This window comes from Plecotus auritus (assembly GCF_963455305.1).
Source record: "Plecotus auritus genome assembly, chromosome: 3".
NCBI classification, from domain to species: Eukaryota; Metazoa; Chordata; class Mammalia; order Chiroptera; family Vespertilionidae; genus Plecotus; species Plecotus auritus.
Window position 1 is genome coordinate 148172301 of NC_137772.1, and position 16388 is coordinate 148188688.

Genomic DNA, 16388 nt, shown 5'->3' on the forward strand with positions numbered 1-16388 from the left:
GCAATCAGGAAGGCAGACAGGCAAGCAGTTGGGAGCCAGCAGTCCTGGATTGTGAGAGGGATGTCTGACTGCCCGTTTAGGCCTGGGTGCTGGGAAAATTGGAATGGAAATAGACTATTGTTTGTCTAAAAATGTATCAGGCCTAAATGGGCAGTCAGACATCCCTTGAGGGGTCCCAGATTGGAGAGGGTGCAGGCTGGGCTGAGGGACATCCCCCCCTGTGCACGAATTTTGTGCACCAGGCCTCCAGTGAACAACAATAAACAAAAAAAGATCCAGAGACATAAAAGCATTGAACAGACCTTCAGAGGGAAGGCAAGGGGAGGAATGGGACGGCGGGGTGTGTGTGGGGGGAGGTAAGAGATCAACCAGAGGACTTGTATGCATGCATATGAGCATAACCTATGGACACAGACAGTAGGGGGGTGAGGGCAAGTGCTGGGGGGTGGGAACGGCTGGGGAGAGGTCAATGGGGGAAAAAGGAGACATATGTAATACTTTAAACAATAAAGAATTTAAATTTTAAAAAATGTATCAAAGGACACCGATTGTTTTCATGTCTTAACCACCATGAATAATGCTGCAATGAACATAGGGGTTGGTAAGTCTTTACAAATAAATGTTTTCATATCTGGGGGTTATATATCCAGGACAGGGGTTGCTGGGTCATATGAAACTCTATTCTCAATTTTTTGAGAAATCTCCATACTGTTTTCCATAGTGGTTTTCCAGTTTACATTCCTAGCAGTAGTGAATGAGGGTTCCTTTTTCTTCACAACCTCTCCAACACTTGTTATTACTTGTCTTGTTGATAATAGGCATTCTAACAGGTGTGAGGTGATATCTCATTGTAGTTTTGATTTGCATTTCTCTAATAGTTAGAGAATTTGAGCATCTTTTCATATATCTTCTTGAGAGAAGTGTTTGTTCAGGTCCTCTGCCCATTTTTATTGCATTGTTTGATGTTGTTGAGTTGTATGAGTTCTTTGTATATTTTGGACATCAACCCCTTCTTGGAGCTGTTGTTTGCAAATATCATCTCCCATTCAGTTGGTTGACTTTTTGTGTTGTTGGCTTCTTTTGCTGTGCAAAAGCTTTTTAGTTTGATATAATTCCATTCATTAGTTTTTGCCTTCACTTCCCTTGCCTTTGGGGTTAAATTCATAAAATGTCCTCCACAACTAAGATTCATAAGTTTAGTATCTATGTTTTCTTTTATGCAATTTACTGTTGCAGATCTTATATCTCGGCATTTGATCTATTTTGAATTAATTTTTGTACATGGAGACAAACAACAGTCTATTTCCATTCCAATTTTCCCAGCACCATTTAGTGAAGATGCTTTCTTTTCTTTATTTTATGTTTTTGGCTCCTTTATAAAAAATTATTTGCCCATACACGTTGTTTTTTTTCTAGGCTCAATTCTATTCCATTGGTCTGTGTGTCTGTTTTTCTGCCAATAACATGATGCTGTGTTATTGTTTTTTTTTTTTTAATTATTGTCTCTGTGTAATATAATTTGAAGTCAAGGAGTGTGAAATCTCCCAATTTGTGTTTTTTCCCCCTCAGGATTGCTTGGCCATTCAGTGTATTTTGTGGCTTCATTCAAATCTGACAATTTTTCTTTCTATTTCTTTAAAATAATAGAATTTAGATAACTGGTAAAGAAGATGTGTACATATATGCAATGGAATACTACTCAGCTATAAGAAATGATGAATACTGCCACTTGTGACAACATGGATGGACCTTGAGAATATGATGCTAAGCAAAATAAATCAGAAAGAAAAAGTTAAGAACTATATGATTTCACTAATATGTGGAATATAAAACTGCAAGCAACAAATGAAAAGAAAAAGTAAAACAAATAAAAACTCATAGATACAGCCTAGTTGTTAGCAGAGGTAAAATGGGTTGGGGGCTTTGTAAAAGGTAAAGGGGGTCAAATATATGGTGATGGAAGAGGATTTGACTTTGGGTGGTGGCTACACAGTGCAATATGAAGATCATGTATCATAGAAATGTGCACCTGAAACATATATAATCTTATTAACCAATGTCAACCCAATAAATTTAATAAAAAGAAATAAAATACAATTATAAAAATGTTGGTACCATAGCCAGAGGTCCAGACATGCTCAAATCCTTTTCTTCATTTCCTCCTTCATTCTCAGGGAGTTACCAACCAAGGAAGCCAGGTGAAAGGACCATACCAAATAGGAAACAAATGACCACTTTGGTATTAGCATGGGACGCACACAAATCCTGTCTACTGAAACTTTATCTGGTAAAATATAGGTTAGAGAGTGAAGTCTGGGCTCAGACGCCTAAGTGGACCTCTCCTCTCCCACCCCTTTGCCTCCAGTCTGAATCTGAGATGTGTTTGTTGTTGTTGTGTTTTTTTTTGGCCTAAGAAGGTGGAATATAAAATGAGAGGAACAGCTACATCTGCTGCAAAGCAGGTAACCCCCACCTGAATTCTTAGCCACTAGTAAACTGTGGCTAAGGCAGGTCCTGGGTGCTGACCATGAGGGTGTTGGTGCAATAAGTAAGCAGGTGTGCGAGGCTAACATGTGAGTGGGAGAGCCAGAAATTTCTAGGCCCAGCATGTCACATTTGTTTACAGTCTTCAAGATTCAGTGGTGTGTTTTTGTTTGTCTGTTTTTAATGACAAGTAACGCTGTCCTCTGAATGGATAACAAAGCAAGACCCTTACACATGCTGTCTACAAGAGACTCACTTCAGATTGAAAGACACATACAGACTGAAAGTAAAGGGGTGGAGAAAGATATTACATGAAGATGGAAGCAAACAAACAAAAAATTTGGGATAGCAATACTTAGACCAGACAAAATAGGCTTTAAAACAAAGGCTATATAACAAGAGACAAAGAAGGAACCAGCAACTCCATGTCTGGGTATTTATCCAAAGAAACCCCAAACACTAAATTGAAAACACATATGCATTCGTATATTGATTGCAGCATTATTTACAAAAGCCAAGGTATGGAAGCAACCTAAGTGCCCACTGATAGATGAATGGACAAAGAAGAAGTAGTGCATATAGTCAATGACTCAGCCACAAAAAAGGAATGAAATGTTGCCATCTGCAACAGCATGGCAGGAGCTAGAGCAGTGGTTCTCAACCTTTCTAATGCCGCGTCATAGGCGACCCTACTAGCGGTTCTCACAGGTTGAGAACCGCTGCTATAGAGCCTAAGACCATCGGAAAACACAGATATTTACATTACGATTCATTAACAGTAGCAAAATTACAGTTATGAAGTAGCAACGAAAATAATTTTATGGCTGGGGGTCACCACAACATGAGGAACTGTATTAAAGGCGGCATTAGAAAGGTTGAGAACCACTGAGCTAGAGGGTATCATGCTGAGTAAAAAGCCAGACATAGGAAGACAAATGTCATATGATTTCACTTACATGTGGAATCTAAAAAAAATAATATTGTAATAACTATGTGTGGTGCCAGATGGGGACTAGATTTATCAGGGTGATCACTTAGTAAATTATATGATGTCTAATCACTGAGTTGTACACCTGAAACTAATATAATACTGTATGTGAATTGTAATTGAAAAATAAAAATATATATATTTAGAGTAAAAAAATAAGTTAAAAATGTTTTTAAAAATCATGCTATTTTATTGTGATGACTTGCTTATCAGATGTATTCTGTGTGGATACAATTGAAGTAGGACACTGTATTAATGCCAAATTTATTTCTTGAAGACAATAGTTGTATCAACAAGTGTTAACTGAGTTTCTTCTTCAGTACTAAAGGAAGTTCTGTCTGGTCAAAGACATCTACTATGTTTTGTATCAGCATGCTTGAAAACAATAGCAGTGAAGTAATAAAACAGACTTTCAGAAAGAAGGTCTTTTGGGTGCTTTGTGACTAAAATCTACAAGAGTCTTTTTGTGTTTCCCTTCCCAGTTTGAGGAAATAAAGAGTACTTCCATGGCACTGTTGTCACTGAACACAGAAGAAATGCTTCCCCTTCAAGTTCATGCCCCATTTCTGGAAGGAATGTCAGTCGCCATATTGATTTTACGAGTAATATCATCAAATGTCTGCTTTAATGACTGAATCCTTTTTTGTAAATCATTTCAGCCTAATAGAGTTGTATTGTCCTTGGCTTCTTTATACCTGTCAGTATTTTTCTTGTCCAATGGGTGGCATGTTGCCATCAAAGTTGATGGCCATATAAAGAGATGTAGACAAAGACATTACTCTGGAAATTTCACCTTCTTCGATTTTCACAGGATTGATTTGATCCTTGATGGTCTTACTGTAGCAGATTTGATTTGTAACCAGTGTGCCATTTAATTTTTTTTCTCACAAATAATCGTTTGTTCTAGACATTAAATTTTATATCCTAAATTATTTAGTTTACAGGAATTCTAACACTGCACTTTTGAAGAGAATGTTTCCATAGTCACAAAAGCACATGGAAACTATATATGATTGCTATAGCTTTGAATATATAAACATTTTTATGGCTGCTGTTTTCCCAAAATGAAAGAAAAAATCAAGGCAGAAATTAGGTGTTTGGAAAATATATTTTTCTTAGTAGATGAACCAATTTTCAATTGATCTGGATTTCTACAAAACTTCCTAAAATAAGTAGATCATGTATTCAGTGATGTAAGCTCTATTTCTATTTTATTCCAGTCATATCAAATGCAATACTTCACTTCAGAGCACTTGATTGTTGCAGAACTGGTTTTCAATCCACTAAGTGCAATAAAATTTAGAGCAAAATATTTATTTTAGATACCCTTCTTGTCCTAAAACCTGCTTTCAGAAAACTTGTCATTTTTATTATCCTATACTAGAGGCCCGGTGCACAAAATTCGTGCCCCGGGGGGGGGGGGTGTCCCTCAGCCCAGTCTGCACCCTCTCCAATCTGGGACCCCTTGAGGGATATCTGACTGCCCTCTCACAATCCAGGACTACTGGCTCCCAACTGCTCACCTGCCTGCCTTCCTGATTGCCCCTAACTGCTTCTGCCTGCCAGCCTGATCACCCCCTAACCACTCTCCTGCCAGCCTGATTGATGTCTAACTACTCCCCTGCCAGCCTGTTTGCCCCTAACTTCCCTCCTCTGCTGGCCTGGTCACCCCTAACTGCCCTCCCCTGCAGGCTTAATCACCCCCAACTGCTCTACCTTGCAGGCCTGGTCCCTCCTAACTGACCTCCCCTGCTGGCCTGATCACCCACAACTGCCCTCCCCTGCAGGCTTGATCACCCCCAACTGCTCTCCCTTGCAGGCCTGGTCCCTCCTAACTGACCTCCCCTGCTGGCCTGATCACCCACAACTGCCCTCCCTTGCAGGCTTGGTCCCTCCCAACTGCCCTCCCCTGCTGGCCATCTTGTGTCCACATGGGGGCAGGATCTTTGACCACATGTGGGCAGCCATCTTGTGTGTTGGAGTGATGGTCAATCTGCATATTACTCTTTTATTAGATAGGATAGAGGCCTGGTGCACGGGTGGGGGCCAGCTGGTTTGCCCTGATGGGTGTCCCGGATCAGGGTGGGGGTTCCCTTGGGGCATGGGGAAGCCTGGGCGAGGGGCCTGTGGTGGTTTTCAGGCTGGCCACGCCCCCCCGGCGACCCAAGCAGAGGCCCTGGTATCTGGGATTTATTTATTTTCTACAATTGAAACTTTGTAGCCTGGAGTGGAGCTAAGCCTTCTGCTTGCTCCGTGGCGGCAGCCATTTCTGTTGGGATTTATTTATTTTCTATAATTGAAACTTTGTAGCCTTAAGCAGAGGCCTGGGCCGGCCAGAGTGTGTGGAAAGCCTGGCTTCCTCCATCGTCTGGGAAACCCAAGCCTCCCTCCTGCTCGCTCAGTGGCTGCAGCCATCTTGGTTGGGTTAATTTGCATACTCAACTCCTGATTGGCTGGTGGGCGTGGCTTGTGGGTGTAGTGGAGTGATGGTTAATTTGCATATTACTCTTTTATTAGATAGGATAATAAAGAGGTAATATGCAAATGGACCCTCATGCCCTCACACAAGATGGCTGCCCCCATGTGGTCAAAGATGGCCACCACAAGATGGCCGGCAGGGGAGGGTAGTTGTGGGTGTTCAGACCCGCAGGGGAGGGCAGTTAGGAGTGACCAGGCCAGCAGGGGAGGGCAGTTGGGAGCAACCAGGCCAGCAAGGGAGGGCAGTTAGGGGCGATCAGGCCTGCAGGGGAGGGCAGTTAGGTGTGACCAGGCTGGCAGGGGAGGGCAGTTGGGGGTGACCAGGCTGGCAGGGGAGGGCAGTTGCGGGTGACTCGGCTGCCAGGGGAGGGCAGTTGGGGGCAACTGGGCCAGCAGGGGAGGGCAATTGGGGGAGATCGGGCCAGTAGGGGAGCAGTTAGGCATTGATCAAGCTGGCGGGGGAGTGGTTAGGGCAGCCATAGGCAAACTATGGCCCGTGGGCCGGATCTGGCCCGTTCGGCTGTTCTATCCAGCCCGCGGAGCTGAAAGAGCGGAGGTTTCTCTTGCTCTCCCCTCCGCTCCTTTACTTTGAATTTATATTAGTTCACACAAACACTCCATCCATGCTTTTGTTCCGGCCCTCTGGTCCAGTTTAAGAACCCATTGTGGCCCTCGAGTGAAAAAGTTTGCCCACCCCTGGGTTAGGGGGTGATCAGGCTAGCAGGCAGGTGAGTGGTTGGGAGCTAGCAGTCCCATATTGTGAGAGGGATGTCCGACTGACAGGGATCAGGCCTAAACCGGCAGTCGGACATCCCCCAAGGGGTTCCAGATTGGAGAGGGTGCAGGCTGGGCTGAGGGACCACCCCTCTGCCTCAGTGCATGAATTTCATGCACTGGGCCTCTAGTATTACGATAAAAAACGTAGTGGTATAATATCGTGAATGATGTCCAAACATTCAGGTTGACTATAATTATAAAAAGATGAGGGGGGGACTAAATCTTTACTTTTGTTGTGAAAATATTTAAATTTTTAAAGTTAGATGCTATATCAAATGACCTTTTTTTTTTTTTACTCTTCCCCAAGTTTCCAAATCTGAAAAACAATAAACCCATTAGAAATTATAGATAAGTATAGATGTAAATATCAGTCTTACTATTTACATTGTTTTTTATTAGCAAAAAGTACAGTCTTGCTTGCTTTTTAAAAAATAGATTTCTTTATTTATTTCAGAGAGGAAATGAGAGGGAGAGAGAAATAGAAACATTAATAATGAGAGAATCATTGGTCGGCTGCCTCCTGCATGCCCTGTACTGGGAATCAAACCTGCAACATGGCCCTCTTGGTTCATAGGTCCATGCTCAACCACTGAGCCAAGTCAGCTGGGCCTTGCTTGCTTTAAAAAAAAAAAAAAAAAAAAAAAAAAAAAATATATATATATATATATATATATATATATATATATGTATTGATTGAGAAACATCAATTTTGTTGTTCCACTTATTTATGCATTTATTGGTTGAGTCTTGTATGTTTCCTCACCGGGGTTTGAACCCACAACTCTGGTTCATGGAGACAACACTGCAACAAACTGAACCACCTTGTTAAGGCTTGCTTGCTTTTTCATAGGAGCTATCCACTTAGTAAGCCTTAATGAACACAATAATATGGTAGGACTTGGGCTATATCATTTTCTTATTTGGACTTTGTTTTTTATTAATTTTCTCTAATAATTTTGATAATGTCTTTTTTTTTCTCCCTTGAGGTAACTTGGTCTAATGTCATTTTCATTTTTAATAAAGTTGTAGAAAAGTTTATTTATTTATTTATTTATTTATTTTTGCCAGTCACTGATATAGAGGGGTTTATTTAATCCTAATTGTAATTCTATTGACATTTTAGCAGCCAGCCTATTCATAATGAAGTAGCACAAAATCTCTGGTACATCCTATATTTGAAAGACATATTACCAACCATTTCAGTATATCTGTTGCTTTGCACATTTACAAACTTTGAACATTGAGGGCTAATGTCATCTTTTTGTTATATTAAAACTTTCTTAAATATATGTAGGTCTTTGTGTTTTAAAGCTTTTATTTTTAGTTTCCAAAATTATGATTAAATTTATGAATATTTTCATTTTTAAAAAGTCAGGTTTATTGAAGTATAATTAACATGGAGTAATATTTCCCCTTTTCAGCATATAGTTCTAAAAGTTTTAATAATCACCTATTATCATGTAAACATCACCATTATCCATTGTATTAATTGATATACTTGCATTTGATTATTCATTCACAGTTGAAAGCTATCTGAGTTGTTTCCAGTTTGTGGCAATGATAAATAAAACTACTATAAGTGTTTACATCTCATTTTTTAATGAACATACACTTTTACTTTTTATTTTTTTGTTAATTATCTCCTGAGGATATTTTTTTTTTCATTGCTATTCAGAGAGTGGAAAAGAGGGAAGGAGGGGAATAGGGACAGAGGAGAGAGAGAGAAACATAATGTGAGAGAGACCCATCAATTGGTTGCCTCCTGCACGCACCCTAACCAGCGCCAAGGTTGTAACCTACAGCCCAGGTACATGCCCTTGACCAGGAATCGAACTTTCAGGCCGACACTCTAATGACATGACCATGACTAATGAACATACATTTATATTTATCTTGGATAAGTAGCTAGAAGTAGATAACTGAATCCTATAGTAAGTGCAGATTTAACTTTGTAGAAAACGGTTATCTTGTCTTCTCTTGTGCTATTTTCCATTCCAACCGGCAATATTTGAGAGTTCTAGTTGTTCAACATTCTTGTACTTATTAAGTATTGTCAGTATTTTTTTTAAAACTAGACATTCTATTAAGTGTGTAGATGTACCTAATTATGCTTTTAATTTCAATTTTTCCCTAGTGACTATGTTGAGTATCTTTTCATATTAGTCACCCATATATCTTCCTTGATGACATACCTGTTCAAACACATTACCCAATTTTTAATCAGGTTGTTTTCTTATTATTGACTTTGGAGAGTTCTTTATGTGTTCTGGATATGAGACCTTTATCAACTATGTGTTTTGCAATTATTTTCTCCCAGTCAATTTGTCTTTTCCTTTTCTTAACAGTGTCTTTCAAAGAGTTAGTCTCTACCCCCCCTTTTATTAAACTATAATTTTAGTCTATCCTTTTTCAGTTTCTAAGCCCTCAGGTTAACAATTTGCACCAATTCCTAATGAGCAAATTATAATATAAGTTTTGGAATCTGATGGGGATAGAAGATAACCAACTTTAAAGACAGCATGCTTCTATATATGTTTTATTTGAATACTATAACAATCAGGAATTGTCTTGGCTGAAAGTAGCAAAAAGTCAAACTTTAGTGGCTTAAACATATAGGACTATTTTTCCTGGTTGCAAGTTGAGAGAAAGGCAGCTGCTTGCCAGGATTCATTATATCCACACTTAGGACAAGAAGTAGAGACGGGAAAAGAACAGAACTTGTACCAAGAGAGCAAAACTTTCCCAGAAGTCTCTCCGCTACTTTCAATTGAATTCTCATTGGACAGAACTGGGTCATAGAGCCAGGCAATGCTCAGCAGAGCAGGTTGGGTTAGGATGGCCTACCCAGTGTCTTCCTCACACAGAAATTTCTTTTTTATTTCTTTAATATATTTTTATTTATTTCAGAGAGGAAGGGAGAGGGAGAGAGAGATAGAAACATCAATGATGAGAGAGAACCATTAATCTGCTGCCTCCTGCATGACCCCTACTGGGGAATGAGCCTGCAACCTGGGCATGTGACCTGACCAGGAATCAAACCAATGACCTCTTGGTTCATGGGTTGATGCTCAACGACTGAGCCACACCAGCCGGCCGATCAATGCTTATGAAATGTGGATAAACTTCTTGTCCTAGGAGATTTCTTCCCAAAAGATTAGGGCCAAATAATGTAGAAAACATTAAATAATAATAATAATTACCCCAATTATATTAATGTAAGACTTAAATGTAGATCTATTAGTCAGCATAACCTTTATGCTTTCTTCAACATCTTCTGCTCCCATTCTTACTATTTCACCTAAAAATAAATGGTGGAGAAACCAAGATGGCGGCATAGGTAAACACCTGAACTGCTGTCTTGCACAACAATTTCAAAACCACAACTAAAAGATACAATGGACATCATCCAGAACCACAGAAAGACTGACTGAGTGGAAATTCTACAACTAGAAGAAAAAACAAAAGCACACTGAGACTCAGAGGAGCTGCAGAAGGCAGAGGTACTGAGGTGTGCGTGCTGAGAGGGCTGGCAACTGAGTACGTTGCTGGCTTTCTCAATCGGGAGGGAGACCAAAGCTCCTGACTGCTCTGAAATTTAGTTCCAGGCGAAACTCTGGGGACCCAGACTCTGGACTGTCTGGCCGTGGGCGAAACTTGAGAGCAGCTTTCTCTCAGAAGTGCTTGCAGTGATTACTGTGGGACACTGAGACCCAGGGGCCTCTTAGGGCAGGGCTGACAGGAAGCCATTGCTATTTGCTCCACCCTGAGATCCCACCCCACGAAGCCATTGCTGTTTGCTCCACACTGAGACTTCGCCACATCCAAGTGAGCACAGAGGCTTTTGCATATGAATGGCCTGGTCCTTTCAATTCTAAACTTACCTAACAAACTGCAGCTGAGTCAGAGAGCCCCAGAACATCCAAAAGGAGGCCCAAGGCCCCATGGCAGCTTGCATTGCTTCACAGCTGGCCCTCATTTGGGCACCTCCAAAACCCAAACAAAGAAGAGGAATCTGTGGATTTCTCCATAGCTCCTGCTGGGTGGCCTCAGGCAGAGACTAAATTAGCACCTCCTTGGAGATCCAAGAACCAGTGTACCCAGGAGTCAGAGTGGGGCCATCCGGATTACAACTCCTCAGATCCATAAGGGATACACTCAGGGGGCAGACTCAGTGAGCACAAAAGCCCCACTGAAGCAAGCTTTGCTCCATAAGGGTGTCTCCAGCACAGAAATTCTCCCATTGTAGACACAGCTGATCCTCACAGCCAATTGGCCTGGAGGTCAATTCCTCCCAGTGATACCAACAACAATCAAGGCTTAACTACAACAAGACTGTGCACACAGCCCACAAAGGGGTGCACCAAGAGTGTCCACCTCAGGTAACTGGGGAGGCTGAGCCACTGGGCCCTATAAAACACCTAGCACACAAAGCCACTCTATCAACTCAGGGAAGCAGCCAAAATGCAGAGACAAAGAAACAGGTCACAAATGACAGAAATGGAGGAAAGCAAACAACTGGATATAAAGTTCAAACCCACAGTTATAAGGTTTTTCAAGAATTTTCTAGAAAAGGCCGATAAATTTAGCAAGACCCTCAAGGATATGAAAAAGGACCAACTAGAAATTAAGCATACACTGACTGAATAAAACATAATATACAGAGATCCAACAGCAGACTAGAGGATCGCAAGAATCAAGTGAAAGATTTGAAATACAAAGAAGCAGAAAACACCCAACCGGAAAAGCAAAAAGCAAAAAGAATAAAAAAATATGAAGATAGTATAAGGAGCCTCTGCAACAACTTCAAGCGTACCAACATCCAAATTATGGGGGTGCCAGAAGAAGAGAGAGAGCAAGATACTGAAAACCTATTTGAAGAAATAATGACTGAAAACTTCCCCCACCTGGTGAAAGAAATAGACTTACATATCCAGGAAGCTCAGAGAACCCCAAACAAAAGGAATTCAAAGAGGACCACACCAAGACACATCATAATTAAAATGCCAAGAGCAAAAGACAAAGAGAGAATATTAAAAGCAGCAAGAGGAAAACAGTTAGTTACCTACAAGGGAGTACCCATACGACTGTCAGCTGATTTCTCAACAGAAACTATGCAGGCCAGACAGGAGTGGCAAAAAATATTCAAAGTGATGAGTAGCAAGAACCTACAACCAAGATTACTCTACCCAGCAAAGCTATCATTCAGAATTGAATGAGCTTCACAGATAAGAAAAAGCTAAAGGAGTTCATCACTGCCAAACCAGTATTATATGAAATGCTGAAAGGTATTCTTTAAAAAGAGGAAGAAGAAGAAAAAGATAAAGATAAAAATGATGAACAACAAATACACATCTATCAACAAGTGAATCTAAAAATCAAGTGAATGAAAAATCTGATGAACAGAATAAACTGGTGAATATAATAGAATCAGGGGCATAGAAAGGGAGTGGACTGACAATTCTCAGGGGGAAAAGGGTGTGGGGGGTTCGGGAAGAGACTGGACAAAAATCGTACACCTATGGATGAGGACAGTGGGGTGGGGGTAAGGGCAGAGGGTGGGGTGGGAACCGGGTGAAGGGGAGCTATGGGGGGAAAAAAAGAGGAACAATTGTAATAATCTGAACAATAAAGATTTATTTAAAAAAATAACTGGGGGAACCTGACAGGTAATGAAAGTTTTGGAGGTGAGCCAAGAAATGAGCCCAGTTAGACTGTTGAAGCGCTCTGATTAACTGTGCTTTAAACTATTTGGGTGTGTATACAGAGTGAGTTCTATATTTTTATATATACTTTTGTAAGGCTACCTATCAGATTGGACTAAGCATGATTTTGAAAAAAGTTGTAATATTGACTAGACTTACTGTGGTGAATATTTCGTAATATTTACGAAATCATTTTTTTGTGCATCTGAAACTAATAAAACATTATATTAGTCAGTTATCTCTCAGTTAAAAAAATAAATAATTAAAAAATAAATGGTAACTTGAGCTCATAGTTGGTATGTTGCTCTATGTTACTAGTTTTAAGGACCTCTTACTTTACTCGTCTTTGTTCTGAATACATTTTTGTCTATGAATTCTGAGTGTGTCAAGACAGTAACATATCTACCAACATGCAAAGAAAAGATAATTATCCTGGTTTTGTGGAATATTGATTTGGAAAACTATTTTGAAAGTGTTACATAGATTTAAGAAGTACATTTTTATCACATATTTTACAGATAGAGCTATATATAATGGTAAACTATCTTTACCAACAAAGTAATTTTTATAATATATAGAAGAAAAATTAATATGAGTTTCTATATTTGATAAACATGGATAGCCAAATTTAAAACCTATGAATAAAAGTGATTGCCTTCTCTGCCCCAAACTCCATCCTCTACCCCCTAAGTCACCCCCCTCCCAAAAAAAAAATACGAGGTATTTTTGGCCCAAGGCATCAGGATAATTGATTCAGACCTATTTCACTTTGTGATAGGGAACTTTTGTATTGCAATGAAAATGTATCATATTGTCTGCAATGAAAGAATTAATATTCTTAATGTTCTTACACATTCTTTTTTTATGTGTACATTTTAGGTGTATCAATATATGCATGAAACGATAACTGTTAATGGCTGTCCCGAATTCCGTGCCAGGGCCACAGCAAAGGTAAGGCTTGAGTAACTTTAAAAATATACTTAACCCCAGTGATCTAGTAATTGATTGTGCGCGTGTGTGTTTCAGGTATTCTCGTGTGTACACTGTAAGAGAATTTAGACATCAGTGGCAGCCCAGAGTCTAGAACCAGTACTACTTCCCAGGTAAAAATCCTAATGGAAAATTAAACGTTTCTGCTGCTTCTGTAGCTTAAGAAAGGAGAATGATTTCATTAAACTCACTAAATGTCCATTTGGCACAAGCAAATCTACTCACTCATTGTATGAAATACTACTTGGGTTTCTAAAACATTCCTCTGATCCAAAAGAACCTGTTCCCTGTTCAGTGCAAGAAGATTTATTTGAATAAGTCTAAAGATCTGACTTAAGTTAATCATTGAGAGAACTCACCTGATACCCAACGATGTAGGATTCGTCCATTTATTCAGCTGGGCCGTGGGTAGCTGAAAGAATGTGATGCTGACCCAAAGGGAAGGCCTGTCACCTTTTGTGGTAGTGACCACATTTGCTCTGTAAAAACTTAAATCCAGATATTGCAGAGGCCCTACTAATGGAAATGTTACAGCAATAGGATCAGGAAATTATCTGGAAAATAGACCATTAGGAAATGATAGTTAAAAACTAAAATCGCTAATGCAGTTCTTAGTTTGAAATACAGAAATATTATAGTGCATACACACTTGCTTTTTAAAAGCTTTTCTGTTTTTAATAGTGTATAAGGAGTAAGAACTGGTGAAAATAATTAGAATTTTTCATTTAAAATTTTTTTTTGTGTTACATCACCTCTTGCTTGATTTCCTTCCTATCACTGAACACAATAGATTTGTCAGAGTGTTGTTTTTTTTTAACCCAAACAAAAAGAGGATGCTATTATCATTACATCATGCTTTGCTTGTACTGAAGTGGAACACACACAGAAAAAATGATCCCTCCATGGTTTAATTAAGGGGAAAGTGAATTATGTAGTATTTTACCATTCTCATTTCTTATTCATGTAGAACAGCAGGATAGCAGCATAATGTTGCAATAGCCAATATTTTCTGGTTGTTTCTGGGCTGTCTGCATTGCATCCATGTCAGCCATTAAATCTATGCATGATGACAAGGTTTGCATGAGCAAATGCATGAAGCTGAAAACAAGCCATTATTTCCATATCATTCACTATCTTTCACTAAATGCAGACAGTAGCATAATGCTGAATTGATGTGATAATGCTGTGTGTGGAAAAGAATGTACAGTAGTTGCAAATCAATATTTTTATAGTCTTGAGTGAATCACTTTATAGTAGGCATCGAATCAACTATGCTTAAGAAAGGTTAATGGAGGTGGAAAATAAGCAGGCAGAGAATTTTTTCTTGATAGAAACTACATCATTGCTCTAATTTTATTTCCATGAAGGGTTGGAACTAATGGTAAGTTGTTTCCTTCAACTTATTTTTAAAAATTAATAGTAATGAATTTTAAAATACGATAATATCCATATTAAATGATATTTTGTACAGCTAGGTATAAAATAATAGACTTTTCATCGTGCCTACATTGCTACAGTAGTTGAAATATTAATGTAAAATGTCAGGGGAGAAAACCTGTGCCAGAGAAGAGGACCTCTCAAAACAATCCTATGTAAATAAAAGGCTAATATGCAAATCAACTCAACAGCAGAATGACCAGTCGCTATGACATGCATTAACCACCAGGGGGCAGACGCTCAATGCAAGAGCTGCCCCTGGTGGTCAGTGCACTCCCACAGGGGGAGCGCTGCTCAGCCAGAAGCCAGGCACAAGGCTGGTGAGCGGCGGTGGCGGGAGCCTCTCCCGCCTCCACGGCAGTACCTAAGAATGTCCGACTAATGGCTTAGGCCATCCCCCCGAGGTCTCCTGGACTGCAAGAGGGCACAGGCCAGGCTGAGGGACCACAACCCCAAGTGCACGAATTTCATGCACTGGGCCTCTAGAATGAAATATTGATGTGAAATAATAATCTGTTTGAATCTATTATTTCATTATAGCTTTTATTTTCTTTTAGATATCCCCACAAAAACACCAAATTTGCTAAGGTAGTGGTCTGCCAATAGCAAAATTATAGATATATTTACCAGCTTTATATATTTAAGTGCCCCTCAGTGTATTGAATAAATATTTATGAAGATTTGTGTGCAAGCACCAGGTTAGACTATGTGTCATACAAAGAAGTGGAAGCCACAAACTCTGCCCTTCATGTGTCCATAGTCACCATACATACATAATAATTATAGTATATGTGTCATATGTAGGTAGCATATAGGCCAATCCTATTTGGAGTTCAAGAATAAGAGGAATTCCATATGAGGTAATTGGGAAAGATATTTCTGTACAAGGTAAATTATTATCATTATGGATAATGTCTAGAAAGCTGGAAATAGCTGAACTTGGCTTTACCAAGGAAAGGAATCATAAATGACATCTAAATGAAGAACACCTCTCCATTTTGTGCTCTTTCCTTCACAGGAAAAATACTATGAAAATATGAGGAGATGCCTGACCTCCCCACTGCAAATTATAGGATTAGCCTTCCTTCCTTCCTTCTACTACCAAATTACCATCTTGTCTTTCAGGCAACAGTTGCAGCTTTTGCTGCTAGTGAAGGCCACTCCCACCCTCGGGTAGTCGAACTGCCAAAGACTGATGAAGGCCTTGGTTTTAACGTGATGGGAGGAAAGGAGCAAAATTCCCCCATTTATATCTCTCGCATCATTCCTGGCGGGGTGGCCGAAAGACACGGAGGCCTTAAAAGAGGAGACCAGCTGCTATCAGTGAACGGAGTGGTATGTTCATAACATGACCAGAAGTTTTCTCCTTAAGCACATTCTCTCTCCCCTTCCCCTCCACCCCGCCCCCGCCTCCGCCCCGCTGTTACTGAAGTCAGTGTTGAAATCCTGGAACAAATCATAATTTTGTGTCCAAACAGCTTTCTAAGCATTGATGAATATTAAACTAGCAAAAACAGTGGTTTTACAGTTTT

At 39.9% G+C, this 16388-nt stretch overlaps 1 protein-coding gene across 4 annotated transcripts in view; it reads left to right on the plus strand.

Annotated features, from left to right (window-relative positions):
• Nucleotides 1-16388, plus strand: part of LIN7A (lin-7 homolog A, crumbs cell polarity complex component) — a 160754-nt gene that overhangs the window by 95768 nt on the left and 48598 nt on the right. For 2 of the 4 annotated variants that reach the window (XM_080661518.1, XM_080661519.1), the window contains 2 exons: nucleotides 13309-13380; nucleotides 15982-16191. In XM_080661518.1, the coding sequence (XP_080517644.1) occupies nucleotides 13309-13380; nucleotides 15982-16191 (282 nt within the window). Of the gene's footprint in view, nucleotides 1-13308; nucleotides 13381-13455; nucleotides 13533-15981; nucleotides 16192-16388 lie in introns of all 4 variants that reach the window. The other 2 variants (XM_080661521.1, XM_080661520.1) reach the window with 2 other exon arrangements.